At 47.2% G+C, this 15,460-nt stretch overlaps 1 protein-coding gene across 16 annotated transcripts in view; it reads left to right on the top strand.

Annotated features, from left to right (window-relative positions):
- The window catches only part of AGAP1 (ArfGAP with GTPase domain, ankyrin repeat and PH domain 1), a 513,333-nt gene that overhangs the window by 430,790 nt on the left and 67,083 nt on the right, over positions 1–15,460 (top strand). For 7 of the 16 annotated variants that reach the window (XM_073217944.1, XM_073217945.1, XM_073217948.1 and 4 more), the window contains one exon: positions 2,199–2,273. The exons of the other annotated variants lie outside the window; for them this stretch is intronic. In XM_073217944.1, coding sequence (XP_073074045.1) covers positions 2,199–2,273 — 75 coding nt within the window. The remainder of the gene's footprint in view (positions 1–2,198; positions 2,274–15,460) is intronic. 16 annotated transcript variants of the gene reach the window in all.

Raw genomic sequence — 15,460 nt, 5'->3', positions numbered from 1 at the left:
CTAGATTCTGCCTATTTATATGTAAATTTTTTAGAAAGAGGTAAGTTTTATGCAGAGGAGTGCAACCTCTCTGCGGCTGCTATTTTCTGGGACTTGTAAAACATGGCCGAGACACCAGAGCTTCATCTGTTGAAATAAGTAAGCACACGCTGAATTCTACAGAAGCACCTGCTGTGTGCTGTGAGGACCCCAGGCAGTGCATACTCAGCCACATCTCTAAAGTAGACATTTGAAAGCTGCGACCAGTTGGGTTTCCTTTGTCTCAAGTGCATGGTGTCTGTATGGCTGAGTGTACCTGGAGCTCCCTTGCCAGGTGTGGTATTACCTGGGGCAGACACCTTACAGGTGAGGTACCTTGAGGATGTACACGTAAGGGAAACATTCCCACCCATGAAAAATCATATTCAGACCATGTTCTGGAGAAGGGCCACAGTCACCAAAACTTAGAGACTACACATTTTGTTAAATTATTTGATGGTTTTCAATCAACAAAGTAATTCTGAGATGTTTAGTTATAGTTTGACTTTATGTCATTTTGAGACAGGTGACAACTAAATTACACCTAGCTTTACTCCATCATTAACATAAAATTCGTGTCCTGGTATGCGGTACTATGTTTCAGAATGGCGCTTGCTTCCCTCAATGTCCCCATTTCTTATATGAGTTTTATATTGTCCCTCCAAAGAATCCAGCATGCACAGAAGTATCTGAGGTTCGCTTCAGCAGCCGATCTCCTCAGGAAGGCCTGGCCACCACTCTGCATTGTTTAATGGCCACCAGAACCTGGCATAAACAGAGCCCACCCCATGCCATCTGAGGCTACGTCCTGTGGTTCTAACACTGCAGCCAACCTGTCCTAAGTCAGAAATGCTTTGGGCTGCTGAGAGAGCTGACCACTTGCCAGTATCTGCCTTGCTTCTAGATCAGTCTGTGACCCAGAAGGTGAGCCTGGCTTCCTGCCATGAGCTGCAGACACACCTGTGGAAATGCAAACACCTGCCTTCTCCAGGCGAGTGCTTCTGACCTACGTCGGACCCTTAGCCAAAAGCAGCCCAACAGAAGGTCAGAGAGTTTCTCTGCCCGGCTTGGGAGTTAGAGACAGATGGGCAGGTTCCGCCCCTTCCCCAGGAGTGTGGATGACTGGCGATCACTGACTACACCAACACATGTGTCTCTGTGGCAGGTGGCCATCATGCAGTCCCTGGGTCCTGGGCTGCATCTACCGGAAGATGTGCCCCACAAGCAGCTCCCTATTCAAGTCTTCCCGAAAGGGCTCCTGGGAAGGGCCAGCAAGAGCCCACCTCTTGGCCCCAGGTGTCTGCAGGCCTGCGTCCATGGTTGGGAGGGTGGGGGCCCACTGGGTTGAGACTGTGTCCCTGGATGAGAATGTCTGGGGGTCAGGGCTCCGTGTCAACCCCACCGGTCACTTCCTACTGTATTAAATTTGTTCTGCATTTCACTGCTAAAGCCAGGGTTCCTCACCAATAATGGTATTTAGCTTTTTCTCTTGGATGCTTAATTCAGGGAGCTGAGAAAAGATGGGTGTGCTCTTGGGGCTGCTCAGCATTCAGAGCCTCCAGCCCTGATGGGAAGCAGAATGGACGCATCCTTTCAGGACAGCAAGATAGTGGAAGAGTTTTGCTGGTTGTCGGTTATTGTCCAGATCAAAATACGTCCATGTCCAGGGGAAAAACACCACCCTTTTGTGACAGCTCTGGGTATTCATGACCTACCTTCTGCAACGTCACCAGGGTGTCTTTTGATTTGACGTGCTCTCCATGTTTTGCCAAATCAAAGGCTTTATGGATGAGCATCAGAGCTCCTGCCACAGATGCCACGAGCGCCCATGGGAAAGGCCAGCTGTGCACTGTTCTGAGCGGCCGTGTGTCAAACCCAGCAGGGCACACGGGGTGCACGGGCTTCCTTGCCTGGACGTTTGTTTGATTTTGTGCAAAGCTAATGACGCCGGCTGGCTGGCTTCCGCCCTCCCTGCACACCACCGCGCCAGCAGCCCTGGAGCCGAGGCCGGGCCCTGGGCGGTCCCAGCGCCCACCTCCACCTTCCTCTTGGGAACTGGTGGCTCGGAGGTGACGTCACGTGCTGCTTTGACATTTCTTTTCTCCCCTTTTCATTTGTTTTCTTTTCCTTTTTGTTTTCTCTCTTCTTCCCCCTCTCCCCTTTCTGCTCTCGGGATGCAGCCAAACGCAAGGCATGGAAACTAAACCGTGTTGGTAGCCTGCGAAATATATACAGCAGCAGTGCCAACACAGAAGGTAACGCCCGCCCCTCGCCGCAGAGCCGGCAGCGCCTTGGCCCACAGCGCATGCGCCCTTGTCGTGTTTGCAGAGTCAGTCCTGTGGTCTTTCCATCTTTCTGTTTGTGTGTTTTATTTTGCCATTCATGTTCCTTTCAGCTTACTTAAATTCTGACCTTTCCCTCCAGTCGCAGAGTAGTGATGTTTAAATTACTTCAGAAACCTATTTTCTCCTTTTTTCTTTTCCTTTATACATGTGGGCACTCAGTGTAATATTTCCCAAGTTATTACAGTTTTTAAAAGTGTTAGTATCAGGTGTAATGATCTGTAGCCAAATACAATAGTGTGCCGTGACATTTAAGTAACAGTCTTAATTTGTTTTGTGGAAGCATTCTCCATAATGCTGTCTGCGGCTCTAATCCAGAGGCGGCCAGGCCCGGGTCATTTGCATGGGCCGCTGTTGCTTGTAAATTCAGTATATTGTTGTGTTTCTAAAGGTCGTCTGGTGCCAAAGTTCACAAATTGACTTGCGTTGCTGTTTTCACTGAAGACAGCCGTCATCGCTTTTGTATAATAGCAGATTGAATTTTCCCCCCACCTTCATTTGAACAACACAATTATAAATTGCCTTTTTTTTTTTATGATTACAAATGTCAAGGGTCAGAATTATTTTGATGCCAGGCAAAGGAAAACCACCGTCAGCCCAAGCACTTCTCGGGGAGGCTGCTGTACAACACGTGCGATGCAAAGCAGGTCACAATCCAGCGATCTTGGTATAATAGGGGGACATTTTTTTTCACTTAAGTGCAAGCCAAATGGGTCAAGTAATCGCGAGCTCGTGCCCTAACACTAATTGACTTATTTGGGGATGATTATAACTGTAATATTTTTCTTAATGTCACTGTTTTCTGGGCTGTTGATTTTAGCGATTGCCAAGCAGTGGCATTAAATCTCTTGTAAATTTTAAATTGCACGCTATTTCTGTAAACAAGTCCCTCTCTTCACATCCCGATCATTAACCTTTGCTGATTTATATCACCATCCTTTTCTCCTTCTTTCACAATCACTCCTGTCTCACCGCTGAAAGCCCTGCTCTCAGCCAGGAAAAAAAATTAATCTGGAAAACAAAACTACATCTTCATGATGACTTGGTAAAGACCTATTTTTTAATCATGATTTTTTTTTCATTCCTCAAGAGGAAATTGTCATCGCTTAAGGTAGCAATGGAGCTTGACCCCTCAGGTATCTTCTTTCAAAGTATTCATTCAAGAAAGACAAAATAAGAGAAAAATTGTTTTAGAAACAGTCATAGGCAATATCAGTTTTTGTTGCATTTTAAAGGGTGTTAAGTATACTCATCAACTATTTTGTAATGTTAATTTTTCAACTCGGAGTGCATATCATTTCCCTTCCCTGGGTCCTTTTCGATATGTTTTTCTTTTGTGTGTGTGTATTTGTCACAACAAAGTTGTTTCTTGACTTCCGGTCTTAAAAAAAAAAATGTGACTTCCAGTTTCACATGTGGTTGTATACAAAGTTGGGGGGCAGAAAGGAGTTCCCCCAAGACTTGCTCGTGGGGCATCCCTGGAGACAGTGGTGGCCTCAGCACATGACAGGTGTGATGATTAGCAGAAAAGGGAAGTCTCGGCCCTGGCCTCTCAGGTAATCTGCAGTGTCTGCCCCACCCAGCACTCCTGGGTCAGAACGGACAGTAATGGGCGCTGCTCTCTGAAATCTGTTAAATCCCGGGGGGAGGGGCGCTGCAGCCTGGGGTCCCTCAGTTAATTGCCAACAGCTACCAAAGGCAGTCCTGGAGCTGTTGGAGTAAATAATGACCACAAAGGCAATTCTCCCTCACATTTGCTCTCATTTCTGTTCACCGTTCAGTGACATTTATGAATCTTCAATTAAGTGACGTGATCATCCTTCATTTACTTCGGGTTTCTTTTAAGATTAATATATGTATACACACCATCTCATTTCATACAGCTTTGAACAGTGTATTACTGAATTCATATAATTATGTAAAATAAATTATCAAATTATCTTTTGATGTGTGGTTATCATCACACATTCCCTGTTTACACAATAATACTTTATGAAAATTCATACCCCAAACATTCTAACTTTGATTGTAACCTGAAGCCTTGAGTGTTACATGAAATGTACCATCCCAAAAGTATTATTTAAAGTGGTCCACTTGAGTAGCTTTTTCAGAGGCACCCACAAAACACCAAAATACAGTTGACCCCAGAGTTTCCTTGGGAGGTAATTAGCACTTGAATTCTTGGAGTCGGGGAGGGACCAGTCATGAGCCAGGCACCATCCAAAAGCGTGTCCACTCATCGGTGCAGTCCTCAGCTTGTTCCAGGAGAGAGGGGTGTCTGCATCCCCTTTCCAGATCTAAAGAGTGCACCTCAGACATTATGGGACTTGCCTGAGGACTCAGGTCAGTGAGACACAGGTAGGACTGAGATTTGAACCTGATGGTCTCACTCCAAAGCCCCATTTCTCCTGTGTCCACCCTGTTCCAGCCCCTGATACATTATTTACATTACATAAATACATTACTACATTACATAAGTTACATTATCTTTTGTAATTTTTACAGTACCCAGCTAGGTAGGTGTTACGTTACAGATGGGAAAATGGGGTTTAGCCAAGTCAAGGGATTTTCCACACAACGAACAGCTAGCACGTTCGGAAGCAGAGCGTGTGCCCAGATCAGTCAACTCCAGGACCTGTTCCGGATCCTCACAGAAAGAGCTGATGGGCAGATGTCAGGAGTGGATAAATCCAAACTAAACAGGACTAGTTAAGGAAACACACATACAGGATTAGAAAACAAACGAAAATAGGTTCTACTCTACTTTTTTCTGTTACAGCCAATTATCTCTGAACCCAAGATGGAAACCTAATTTGTATATTATTGCATTAATTTTTAAATCTTCATTACTTTATGAAAACTCAACTCTTTCCCAAGGCTGGTGACATTTAAGTTCCTTCGACAAGAATGCAGCTCTGATTTCCCGTCTCAGACGCCTGTGCGGCGGAATGGAAGGTGTGCTTGTGATGTGCGTCTCCCATCGCGGCTGCCTCCTAACCCGAGGGGAAACCATCTTCACTTGCATCCAGGGCCTGAGGCAAGACTTGGGGATGTGCAGCTCCCTGGTGAATGTTTCTCTGAGAAAGAGCAGAGAGTGAGCAGGAGGTGGACACTGAAGAGGGAGCCAGGAGGCAGGCCAGTTGGTCGTGAGAGCAGCGGCAGCGCGGGCAGCATTTCCCGGGATCCGCGTGTGTCTGCAGGCCCGCCTTCCGCGCACGGCCCGAGACAGGCCGGGTTACCGCCCCTGCGCAGTGGGTGGGGGTGGGTGCTTTCGGGGGCATTTAAGTCTCTTTACTCTTACAGACAAAGCACTTATGGTTCATGTAATAAAGTGTAAATGGTAAATAAGTACATGGGGAATGAGGGGCCTTGCTTGGAGGCCACGCCCACCCACCTGGAGTTGCTAAACAAGCCACTTCACCCTATAGACAAAGCTTACACCCAAGGACTAGCCAGGTTCAGTGTCAGCCTGAAGTCACCATGTCTGTAAGTCAACTCTGTCTACAGAGGCCCATGTCTGTGGATCTGGAACTTGCCCCAGGCCTGTGAGACCTGTTCTGGGCACCTCCCTTCCTGAGTGAGCCAGATGGACTCGAAAGTCCCTGGACGCTGTGATTCCAAGCATGGAGAAACAGTCTTCTTTGGGGAACACACGTGCCAGGTGCAGCAGCATGCCTCGGGCCTGCCTCAGTGTCCTCTCCTCCACTGGCAGCCAGGACGGCCCCTGTTCACGTGAGCAAACACGGGCAGGCCTTTCAAACGGTGGGCCTGATGTGGTGGCTGCACGCTTCCCTACTCGGTGTTTGAGGTCTCAATTCTGAGATGTATGCTCACGCCCCAGAGAGTGGCAGGCTTGCCGAGGAGCTCTGTGCTGGGCCCTGGGCACGGCTGACAGGCCAGGGGATATTGGACAGTGAGTCCGATGCAGAGCCAGAGAACAGAGAAGACCCTACAGCGGCCCTGGGTGCCCTGGGGTTTCCTGGACAGCAAGCGTACGTTAGATTCAGGGCTTCAGGAAAGGCCTCATGGTCCTCCGGACTCGACAGGAGCCCTGACTGGCTGCAGGCCTGTCCTGTGACACCCCAGCCACCACTGAAGGAGGATGTAGCCTTTTACAGTTTACAAAAGGAGAAACTGAGGCATGGAGAAGGGCAGTCACGTGTCCCAGAGAAGCCCAGCGGCACATGGAGGCCAGGCTGGGCATTGGGTCTGAGCCGCACCCTGAACCCTGGACGCAGGACCAGTCAGGAGCTCAGCAGGCCACTGTCACCATGGGCAGGATAGAGGCTGCTCTGCCTTGCAGGGCTTCCTGCAGGAATCCCTCAAGCCCAGAGGCCCCTGCAGCCTTGCCAAGACTCCTGGTGCCTGCCAGGCCCTGTTGGAGGCTGCCTTCCACACTCAGGGTTCTTCCTCACTCTGAATCAGTCAAGCATTGATACCTGATGAGAAATCTTACAAACCTCGTGTTTGTGGGCAGCAATGCGGACCGTGGTTTTGAGCCCAGACTCTTGAGCCAAATAGTCTTGGCTGTGGTCTCTACAGCGCCAAATTGTAATTCCTCAAGTCCCCACTTGTTATCCCAAACCTTGGGTCATCAGCAGGCCTGTGCCTCGGTTTCCCCACTTGTCAACTGGAGAGTTGGTGCCTACTGTGCAGTTATGGCGAGGAGTCGCATGGCACACCTCCATGCCTGATGCTCACGAGACTTGCGTAATCTGGAGTGCCACAGATCCTCTGCCATTCGAAGAAAAGTCAATGCTTGAGCATTGTTTTCATAGCAAAGAGCAGAGATTCAACAAGAAGTGTTGGCCCTGAAGGTGTCAGATGGAATTTAAAACCATACTTCCTTTTTCCCAGACTTAAAACTACCCCTCAAAACTTTGCTCTTCACTGGTAAGCTCAGTAAGAGTTGTCAAGTACAGAAACTTGGCTTTGGAGTCAAGACACGCCTGGATCCGGTCCCAGGTCTGCCACCTCCCAGCTGTGTGTGTTTGGATGACTTAAGGATGTCTCCTTCCCCGCCTACTGTTCTTTCGCCAAAATGAAGACAATAAAACCTTCCTGAGAGGATCGTGAAAGGCTAAATTAAGTGAAAGCCAGGAAGCCCTTACCGCAGAGGTGGGCACATGGTGAGGGGCACAGTAGTTGTTGTTCAGTTGTTATAAAGATTTATTTAATAGAAAAGTAACTCAAAGAACACAGTCTAGGGAGCATATCCATGGAGCCGTTTTTTAGGCCTGTTGAATATCCATTCAGGGCAGAATTGGCCAAAGAAAGCGCTGGCCAGTGATGGATGGCAGATTAAGAACTCATGCAGATAAATTTTTATTTGAGAAACACTTTCATGGGAAATAACTCCAGAGCTGAGTTTCTGGGGAAAGAAGCAAGATTGCCTGTTTTTTTCTAGCCCTTAACTTTTAAAAGGATGACGACATTGACAATCGTCCAAGCCCCAAGCAGCAGCCAGAGGGAACACCTGCAGGCAGGGGAAGGCATGGGGGTGGGGGGGGGGGCACGCACCTGCACATCCAAGTCTCTCCATTCCAACCCTTGACTCCAAGCAGAGGAAGAATCTCTGGGCCCACCCCGCATGGCAGAGCCCACATACCCCTGTCCTTAGGAGAGCAGGACCCTGAGAAGTGATGAGTGTGTCAGAATGAATAACAAATGGAAAACATGCAGGGCACTGCTTAGAAAGTTGATACATGACAACAGATCCTATAGTTTTTCTTTGTCTTTGAAAACCCAAAGTTTGGGCCTTGAGTTCTGGCAGGGTGCCTGGGCCATGAGTGAGTGCCCAGAAATACGTTAACACATCCTGAAATGTTTTCAGTTTTGAATCCGATCATTTATTTTTTCAGGAGGTGTTTTTCCGATGCTCTTGTTAACTTTAGAATGCCTGGCACCCTACAGTGCCGGAAACCAAAGCTGACAGAATGGAGTTTCTTGACGCCTGGTCCTTGGACTACTCTCCCAGCTCTTTCCAGTGTTTGGAAAATAGAAACCTCCCTTGTGTTTGTTTCGTGAGCATCTTCCTGTGATAGCGTTTAGCAATGAACATTCCTAAGGTCGTGACCTCCCTCAGGAAACTCGCCTCTTCACAGAATTCTGCTTTTGTCCTAAATTAAGCCACAGCACAACACTTCTGTTGGACTCTGAGCTCAACAAATATATTTGCCAAATTCAGAGGTTGCAAAATATTTACCTGAGAACCACGAATTGCGTGTGTTTACTATGACTATAATTATGATGATTCTTTTTTCTTTCTGTTAAAACTTCTCAAGCAGGAGGAGTTACGTTTTTATTGTCTTGGTTTTTTCATTTTTTTGCATAGGTCTTAGTTCTGCACAAGCCCAGACCATCTCCTTCAGGCTTTCCTTCACGTTTCTCTTCCCCTACAAAATGGGAGAAATACTGAAAATAAATGAAAACTGGCTTTATAATCTTATGGTGGGTTTTGGGTGAAATCTCAGACATTTGTGGGTTTTATCATAATTGAGTAAAATATCCAATCCACATGCCTATTTAATATATGCTTTGAATGCAGAAATATTGAAGTATTTATAAAATACATGGCTCAAAAAATCAGAAAAGCCTGGGGCTTTCGACATTGTGTATGACAAAACTTGCTATGACCTTGCTGGGCGTGGATTCTGGCAGACCTAGGGAGGCAGCCAAAGGGCAAATCCAGTCTGTCTGTTTCTGCCTTTGATAGCAGCTACCTGAAGAAGTGTGTTAGGAAGGATTCTGAGGCTGCATCAGGCTCTCGGGGATCTGTTATGAATGTCTTTCCTGGGGAAAAAGGGGATGGATAGCACACCTTTGTCACCCCAGTCTGGCATGGTGCCTCCCTCACAGGTAAAGCTGAGCTCAAAAGGCTGGAATGACCTACTCGGAGGCTCCCAGTTACTGGCTGGCAGAGCAGTAAGGGCAGGGGAGGAAGTACATTTCAGGGGAGAGGGCCCCCAAAACCTGAAGGATGTGAAGAAAAGACAAATGGAAATTCAGGTGGAAACTGGGAGTGAGTTGCTACTCAGTAGTTAATGAGAAAAATAGGAATTGGCCAGGGGCTCACATTGCTATTAACATATTAATCAGGGTGCTGTGGTATATCCGGAAAAAGAAGTAGAGAGCACGGCTATTTTCTTTTGAACCTTGGCTATTTTATGGTCTGATCATTTTTAAATGGTGACCACCTGGAAGCCTTGTGGGCCTTGCGGATACTGGAGTCATCTCAGCCATCTCTGCAAGTAGATACGTCTGTCCTTGCTGGACATTGTCACCTCTGCACAGTTTAGATACACATTGTCATATGTTTGTCATTAAATGTGTGAGCTAGCCTCATGGGTAGAACTGGGCATCAGCAGTCAGGTCCGGGTTTGTAGGGGAGTCCAGGAGAATCTGGCCAGTGAAGACCTCAAAGTGACCTCTCCAGACACAATCAGTCGTTCTAAATTCAGAAGAGACAAATCTCGTCACGGTTGCTCGTGTTGCATCTGCCTTTCGCAGACATGTTTGAGCCGTTGTACATCAGTTGGGCACAGGGTTCCGGCTCCTCTCGGCCTTTGCAAAAGCACAGTGCGATGGTCCTGTTCCCGAATCCACCCGAGGACAGGGGCACGTATCTGTTGGGCTCTTCTTCCCTTCCACCCACTCCCCCGAAGTGCGTCCCTGTCAGATATCTCCTGTTGGAAACAGCTCCCAAATGTTAAACAGTTGCAGCTGCTTTTAGCCCTTTAACCCTTTGCCTGCTAGGATTCTGCAAAAATAATTGATGACTGATTGGCCCATTAACCTTTAAAAAAAAAAAGTTTGACAGCCTGGACTTGTGTAATGAGGAGGGATTCCTTGTGAAATCAGTCTGATGGCAGAGTTGCTTGCCCCTGAGGAGGCAAAATTAGCCCCATGGGGCCTCGTCTGCATAGAAACTGGACGCAATTAGTGTAATATCCGGTGTTATTAATGTCGTTTGGAATAATTGGGCAGGTTGATTTCGACAGGTTCATGGTGCTAAAATACTATTATAGTGGACCTTGCCGCAGCTAACCGTTAAACACGGAAAACTGTTTAAATCCCTGTGAGCCCAATCACAGAACTTTATTAAACAGCTAAGCCCCAGAATGTCACACTGTGAAACAACAGTTCTGCATTCCAGGCTTGGGGTGTGGTGCTGCTTAGATTTTTCATTATCAAGGGGCCAGGGGATTGAATCTTGCTGATCACGTGTGCATCTAAAACTTAAGAAACGTTCTCGGAACATAGATGTCATCAGGAACTTCTACCACCTCAACTCTGCTTTTACAGAATGAATTAAATAGAAGGCAATTAAATGACTGTCACTCAGTGTAGGTTTGTGTTAGGGCAATGAAACAGCAGCCCTATGATCTCACCTTCCCAGCATCCTGTCTTCATCTTTTCAGTGTGGTGACAGTGGACAGTAATGTTCAGTCTGTCTTTCTGACTGATGGGTCTCACATTGCCAGTACTGTTTTTTTACCATTTTTTATCTAGTTGCTAATAACTAAATATCACCGTGCCACTTCCTGACGGGATAGAATCCTGATTCATTGGTGATTTGAACAAGAGCATATCATCTGATAGAAATTCTTCTTTGAGCATAAGGAGGAATGTGTTAATCTTCTGTCCATGCAGAAAAAGGGAAAATATTTGGGTCCAGACATCCTAACTACATAATATAAGTCGTTCTGGCTACGATGCAGAGATGTGCTAGGTGTGGACCCAGCACAATAACCAGGCAGCAGGTTGGAGGCTCCCACCAGAGCCAGGTCTTGTCTCCGCTGAATGGGTTAAGACTCTAAGTGACAGAAACCCAATTTAAAGAGTTTAGGCAAAAAAGAAAGAAAAAAAATGGTATGGACAGGCTCACCCAACCAACTGTAGGATAGGCGGCTGGAGCTGCAGGCAGAGGCCTTCCCATCCCCACTCCATGTCTCTGGCCGGCGGCACTCACCCTCTGCAGGTGTGGCCTCGAGTGCCGAGTCTTCCTTCCCTCTGAGGGCCCGAGGCGCCTGCACCCGTGGGGCACGTCTTGACGGGTCCCGGGTGTGAAATCCCAGAGGCGTCTCAGCTCATGCGCCCCCTACTGGAGAGAAGAGTAGGCAGAGTGTCACTGTCCTGGTGGCGGTAGGATTGTCCCTCTTTCCCGTGCTGACCAGTCACTTGGCCAGGGAGCTGTACAACTAGGGTGATGGCAGCTGGAAGTCCCCACCGAGGATCGCCACATCCACAGCATCCTGTCACAGGAACTGCAGTGACAGCACAGAAGTGCTGTCCAGTGGCCTGTCGTCACATCCCCCATTAGTCTCTAGACGTGACCAGTTAAAAAGAAATATTTCACTGGGGACAAGCCAGTTAGAGATTTCTGGGGAAACTCCTTGTAAAAGACCCACCAGTTTGCTCTTCTGACATCAGGAATAAGAAAAATCAGAAACAGTCACTGGGAAGGGGGAACCCTTCCAGCTCCCACTGGACACCCCAGAGAGAGCTTCTGTTCTTAATGCTCATTTGTTTTTAAGAATACCACTGGCCACCAAGTAATGAAATAATTAATTTGGTGAGAATGCCTATAAAGTCCTGACATTCTTCCCAGCACAGACTTGGAGCCCACTAGTTCCGTCTTTTTATACTATTCCATGCACTAAATTCATTACAAAGGAGATAATTCCTTCATAGAAGTCAGGTGTAACATGACTAAAAATGAAATTGCACCATAATCCTTGTCCTATATTTTTTAATCTTAAGCAGAGAGGTCATATGGCAGATACGATTCAGTTGTGAAATTCTGTCTGTACGAGTTAACGCATTACCCTCCCTCAAAGAAAAAAGCCACGTAAAGTCAGTGTCCTGGGAAAAGCGTGATGCCTGAAGCACCGGCTGATTCCTTTTGGTGGTGATGGTGGGAGGGGTTGAAGCTAGACTCCGTGCACAGGAAGCAAAGCATCCCAGCTGCCCAGCTTCTTACAAAGACATCCTTGCCAGAGCCTGAGATCCAAAAGGAGGCTCAAAACAGCACCCCGAGTGGGGTTGCCTCTGCCTTGAGATGGTGGGAATCCGTCTCCCTCCTTCTCCCTGTTTTCTCCGCAGGAAGCTGAACCCCCCTCCTCCAGGTAGACCCCTGTCTGCATTCACAGCTCAGCAACGAGCTCCATCCAAGGCCCACCTGGGAGAGGCCAGCCCAGCCCAGAGCCAAAAACACCACCACCTCTATTTGGCAGCAGTGGCTGGATGCTGTGTGGGTGAGACCGGAAGGTCATCTCCTGCATGTAGGCCGAGCCATGGGTTTAAAACCAAAAAATCGCCCAAAGAGCGCCTCAGTGTTCCACTACATATTTAGCTCTTGCCAGGCTGAGCAACTCTGAACGTGGGTCTCAGCGCTCACACTGTCCTGTGCTGGGGGGGCCTTGGTGTGTGCCCCAAATGCTGGAGAAACAGACACACACAGGTCGTCGCAGTGATTACCAAACTTGGTGCAGCACCGCACGTGACACAGAAGTCTGGTTCTGTGGGTCTTGGTTCACATTTTCATTATTTCTGTGATGGTGAGCGTATCTGGGTGTACCAGTCACCCCATGGGACTCCCCGTCTGAAAAGAAAACTGGGGTGAATCTGGAGTGTTTGCACGGTCAGTTCTTCACTGGGACATGAAATTCAGTTGTGCTTTAGGGTCATTGGGGCAGCTCACTGCCCTTCCCTTTCCAGGCCTGTGCCTTGCCTTGGGAGCTGCTGTGTGCCAGGGGTGGGTCACAAGCGGCCCTGCGCCCACCTGCTCCCTGCTCTGAGCCTGGTTGGCATTTCCTTATAATTAGCAGACCCAGCCAGGGTTCATCTTCCAGGAGACAAGGCGTGGGACCTGTCTGGCTGCCCTCACGCTCTGGTGAATCCCTCAGCCAGACGCACAGTGCGGGGTCTTGGCTTCACCCCTGTAATGAGCGTCTGCAGGATCAAGGTGATCCCTTAGATTGTTACTTTTGGGGGGTATTTGGCTTCCGGTGCTTTCTAGCTCTCCTCCCCTAGCTCACAGGTGGAAAGAAACATACTGTAAACAGATCTGTTGAAACATGGTATCAACTTGATCCTCACATACAAAAACGCAACTAACATTTCATTGTATTGGTGTCATATCTTGCCCATTTGCTAACTGCTTTTTTCATAATTTGTATATCATTTAGAGTTTCCTATGCAAATAGTAATGTAATCGTGATGGACAATTTTGTGTGTTCATCTTTCTGATCCTTAGATCCTTTATTTCTTTGCTTTGTCTTAATGCAGGGTTGAACTGAGGTGGTCACAGTGAGTATCTTTGTCTTGAGGACCCTTTAATGATGTGAAATGACTGCTTATAACATTTCATCTCTAAACCTAGTGATGCTATAGGGTCTGAAGAGGTACACTTTGTCCAGGGCAGCAGGGTTCCCTTCTAGTCCTAGTTAGATAAAAGATTCTAGTCATATTTATTTTTATTATTAATTTTTTTTCCTTTTTCTGATTTGGAAGTTGCACATTCAACTTCTTGTAGAGGTTGACCCTGATCCCCTATCATGTGTACCTAATTTACCAAAACCTGTGGAAAGGTACAACATCCTAGAACATTTTAACCCCACTTTCATTTCTCTAGTATTTGTACTCTCCCCAAATTAGACATTATTCTTGGAAGTAGATGTGACTGAATTTTTATATAACTGTTTCTATGTATTCATCTATTCATTTGCTACCAACCCTTCTAGCTCTACCCTTTTTTCTAGAATATTCTGAAGCATATCTTTTACTAGTGCCTTTAATGAAGGTCTATTGGTAATAGGCTCTTTCCATACTTTGGCATAAAAACACCTTTATTCCCTCTTTTTTGACAAGGGATTTTCCTGGGTTCCAATCCAGACTGACGTTATTTTCCCTCAGGACTCTGAGGATATTATCCCTCTGTCCTGAACTTGGGGTTTTGCCCTTGAGAAGAAGTCCACCATCCATATCAGTGGCATTTTTTTTTTTAAAGAAATCTGCTGTTTTTGGCTTCATAGTCTTAAAAGCCTCTTTGGGTCTGAACAGCTATGGCTTCTTAAACTTTTGGTGTGACTTCCACTGTTGTAATCCTTGGTAATTGTTTTACTTGCAGTATCCAGAGCTCCCTGTGATTCAACAATCCTGTAATATTGGTGCCACCCCTCTGGCTGTCAGGCGTATGTTACACCTTCTAAGTCTTCTCCCCGCACCCCACCATTTCTCCTTCACTGTGCCCACTCTTCTTTTCCTCTCTCTGTGTTTTAGCCAATTCCTCCAAATCTGTTACCTTGCTCAACAATCCTCCAACAAGTCTTCTTTCAACCCATCTGTGAAGGGCTTCGTTTTTTTTAACAAATTATAATTTGTATTTCCAAAATGACCTATGACCTACCTTTTTTTCTTATCTGCCTGGTCAGTCTTCATGGTTTCCTTTTGCTTGAAAATTTAGGAGCTCCCATTTCTTTAAATTGTTTAAACATTTCACAGATAAGATATTTTAAAGTCTGCATCTGCAGTCCACTGGACCTAAATCTTTTGTCCGTTGCTGTGTGTTTGGTGTCTGGCTCTGAGTTCACGTGTTTGGTGTTTGTCCTGAGAAGATGCCAGGAGCCGAGGAGTCTCTGTGGACCTGGCGCTCCTTTCCTTCCAGGGTTGCTGGATACGAGACCCATATGTAGGTTTCTCTCCAGCCTTGTTCACCTCATCTGTTGTACCACCAAAGGTGTTTGTCCTTAGGGTAGATCCACTTCACAGGAGTTTAGCACTTGCAGCAGCAGTTCTGGTTTCTGAGCTCAGGGATTTGATCTGGGGAGGGAGGGAGAGGTCAGGCTTAGGGCTTGGGGATTCTTCAGTAAAAGGCACTTTTTGTAGGAAGGACAGTCTGGTTGAAAGAAGCGGCTGGGTCACACTGAATGTGGCCAGGGAAGCCACGCCCAGGCCAGTGGAGAAGTACACATGTGTCAGCGAGAGAAGCAGTGGCCCAAAGCTGCTGCACTGGTAACTAAGGGACGTGCCGGGCTGAGCCGGAGCCAGTGAGGCAGGCAGGCGATGGCTGAACATAGAAAGAAATGGAGAGAGAGGTA

This window comes from Manis javanica, chromosome 12, assembly GCF_040802235.1.
Source record: "Manis javanica isolate MJ-LG chromosome 12, MJ_LKY, whole genome shotgun sequence".
In the NCBI taxonomy this organism is placed as follows: Eukaryota; Metazoa; Chordata; class Mammalia; order Pholidota; family Manidae; genus Manis; species Manis javanica.
This window is presented reverse-complemented; position numbering and strand designations above follow the sequence as displayed.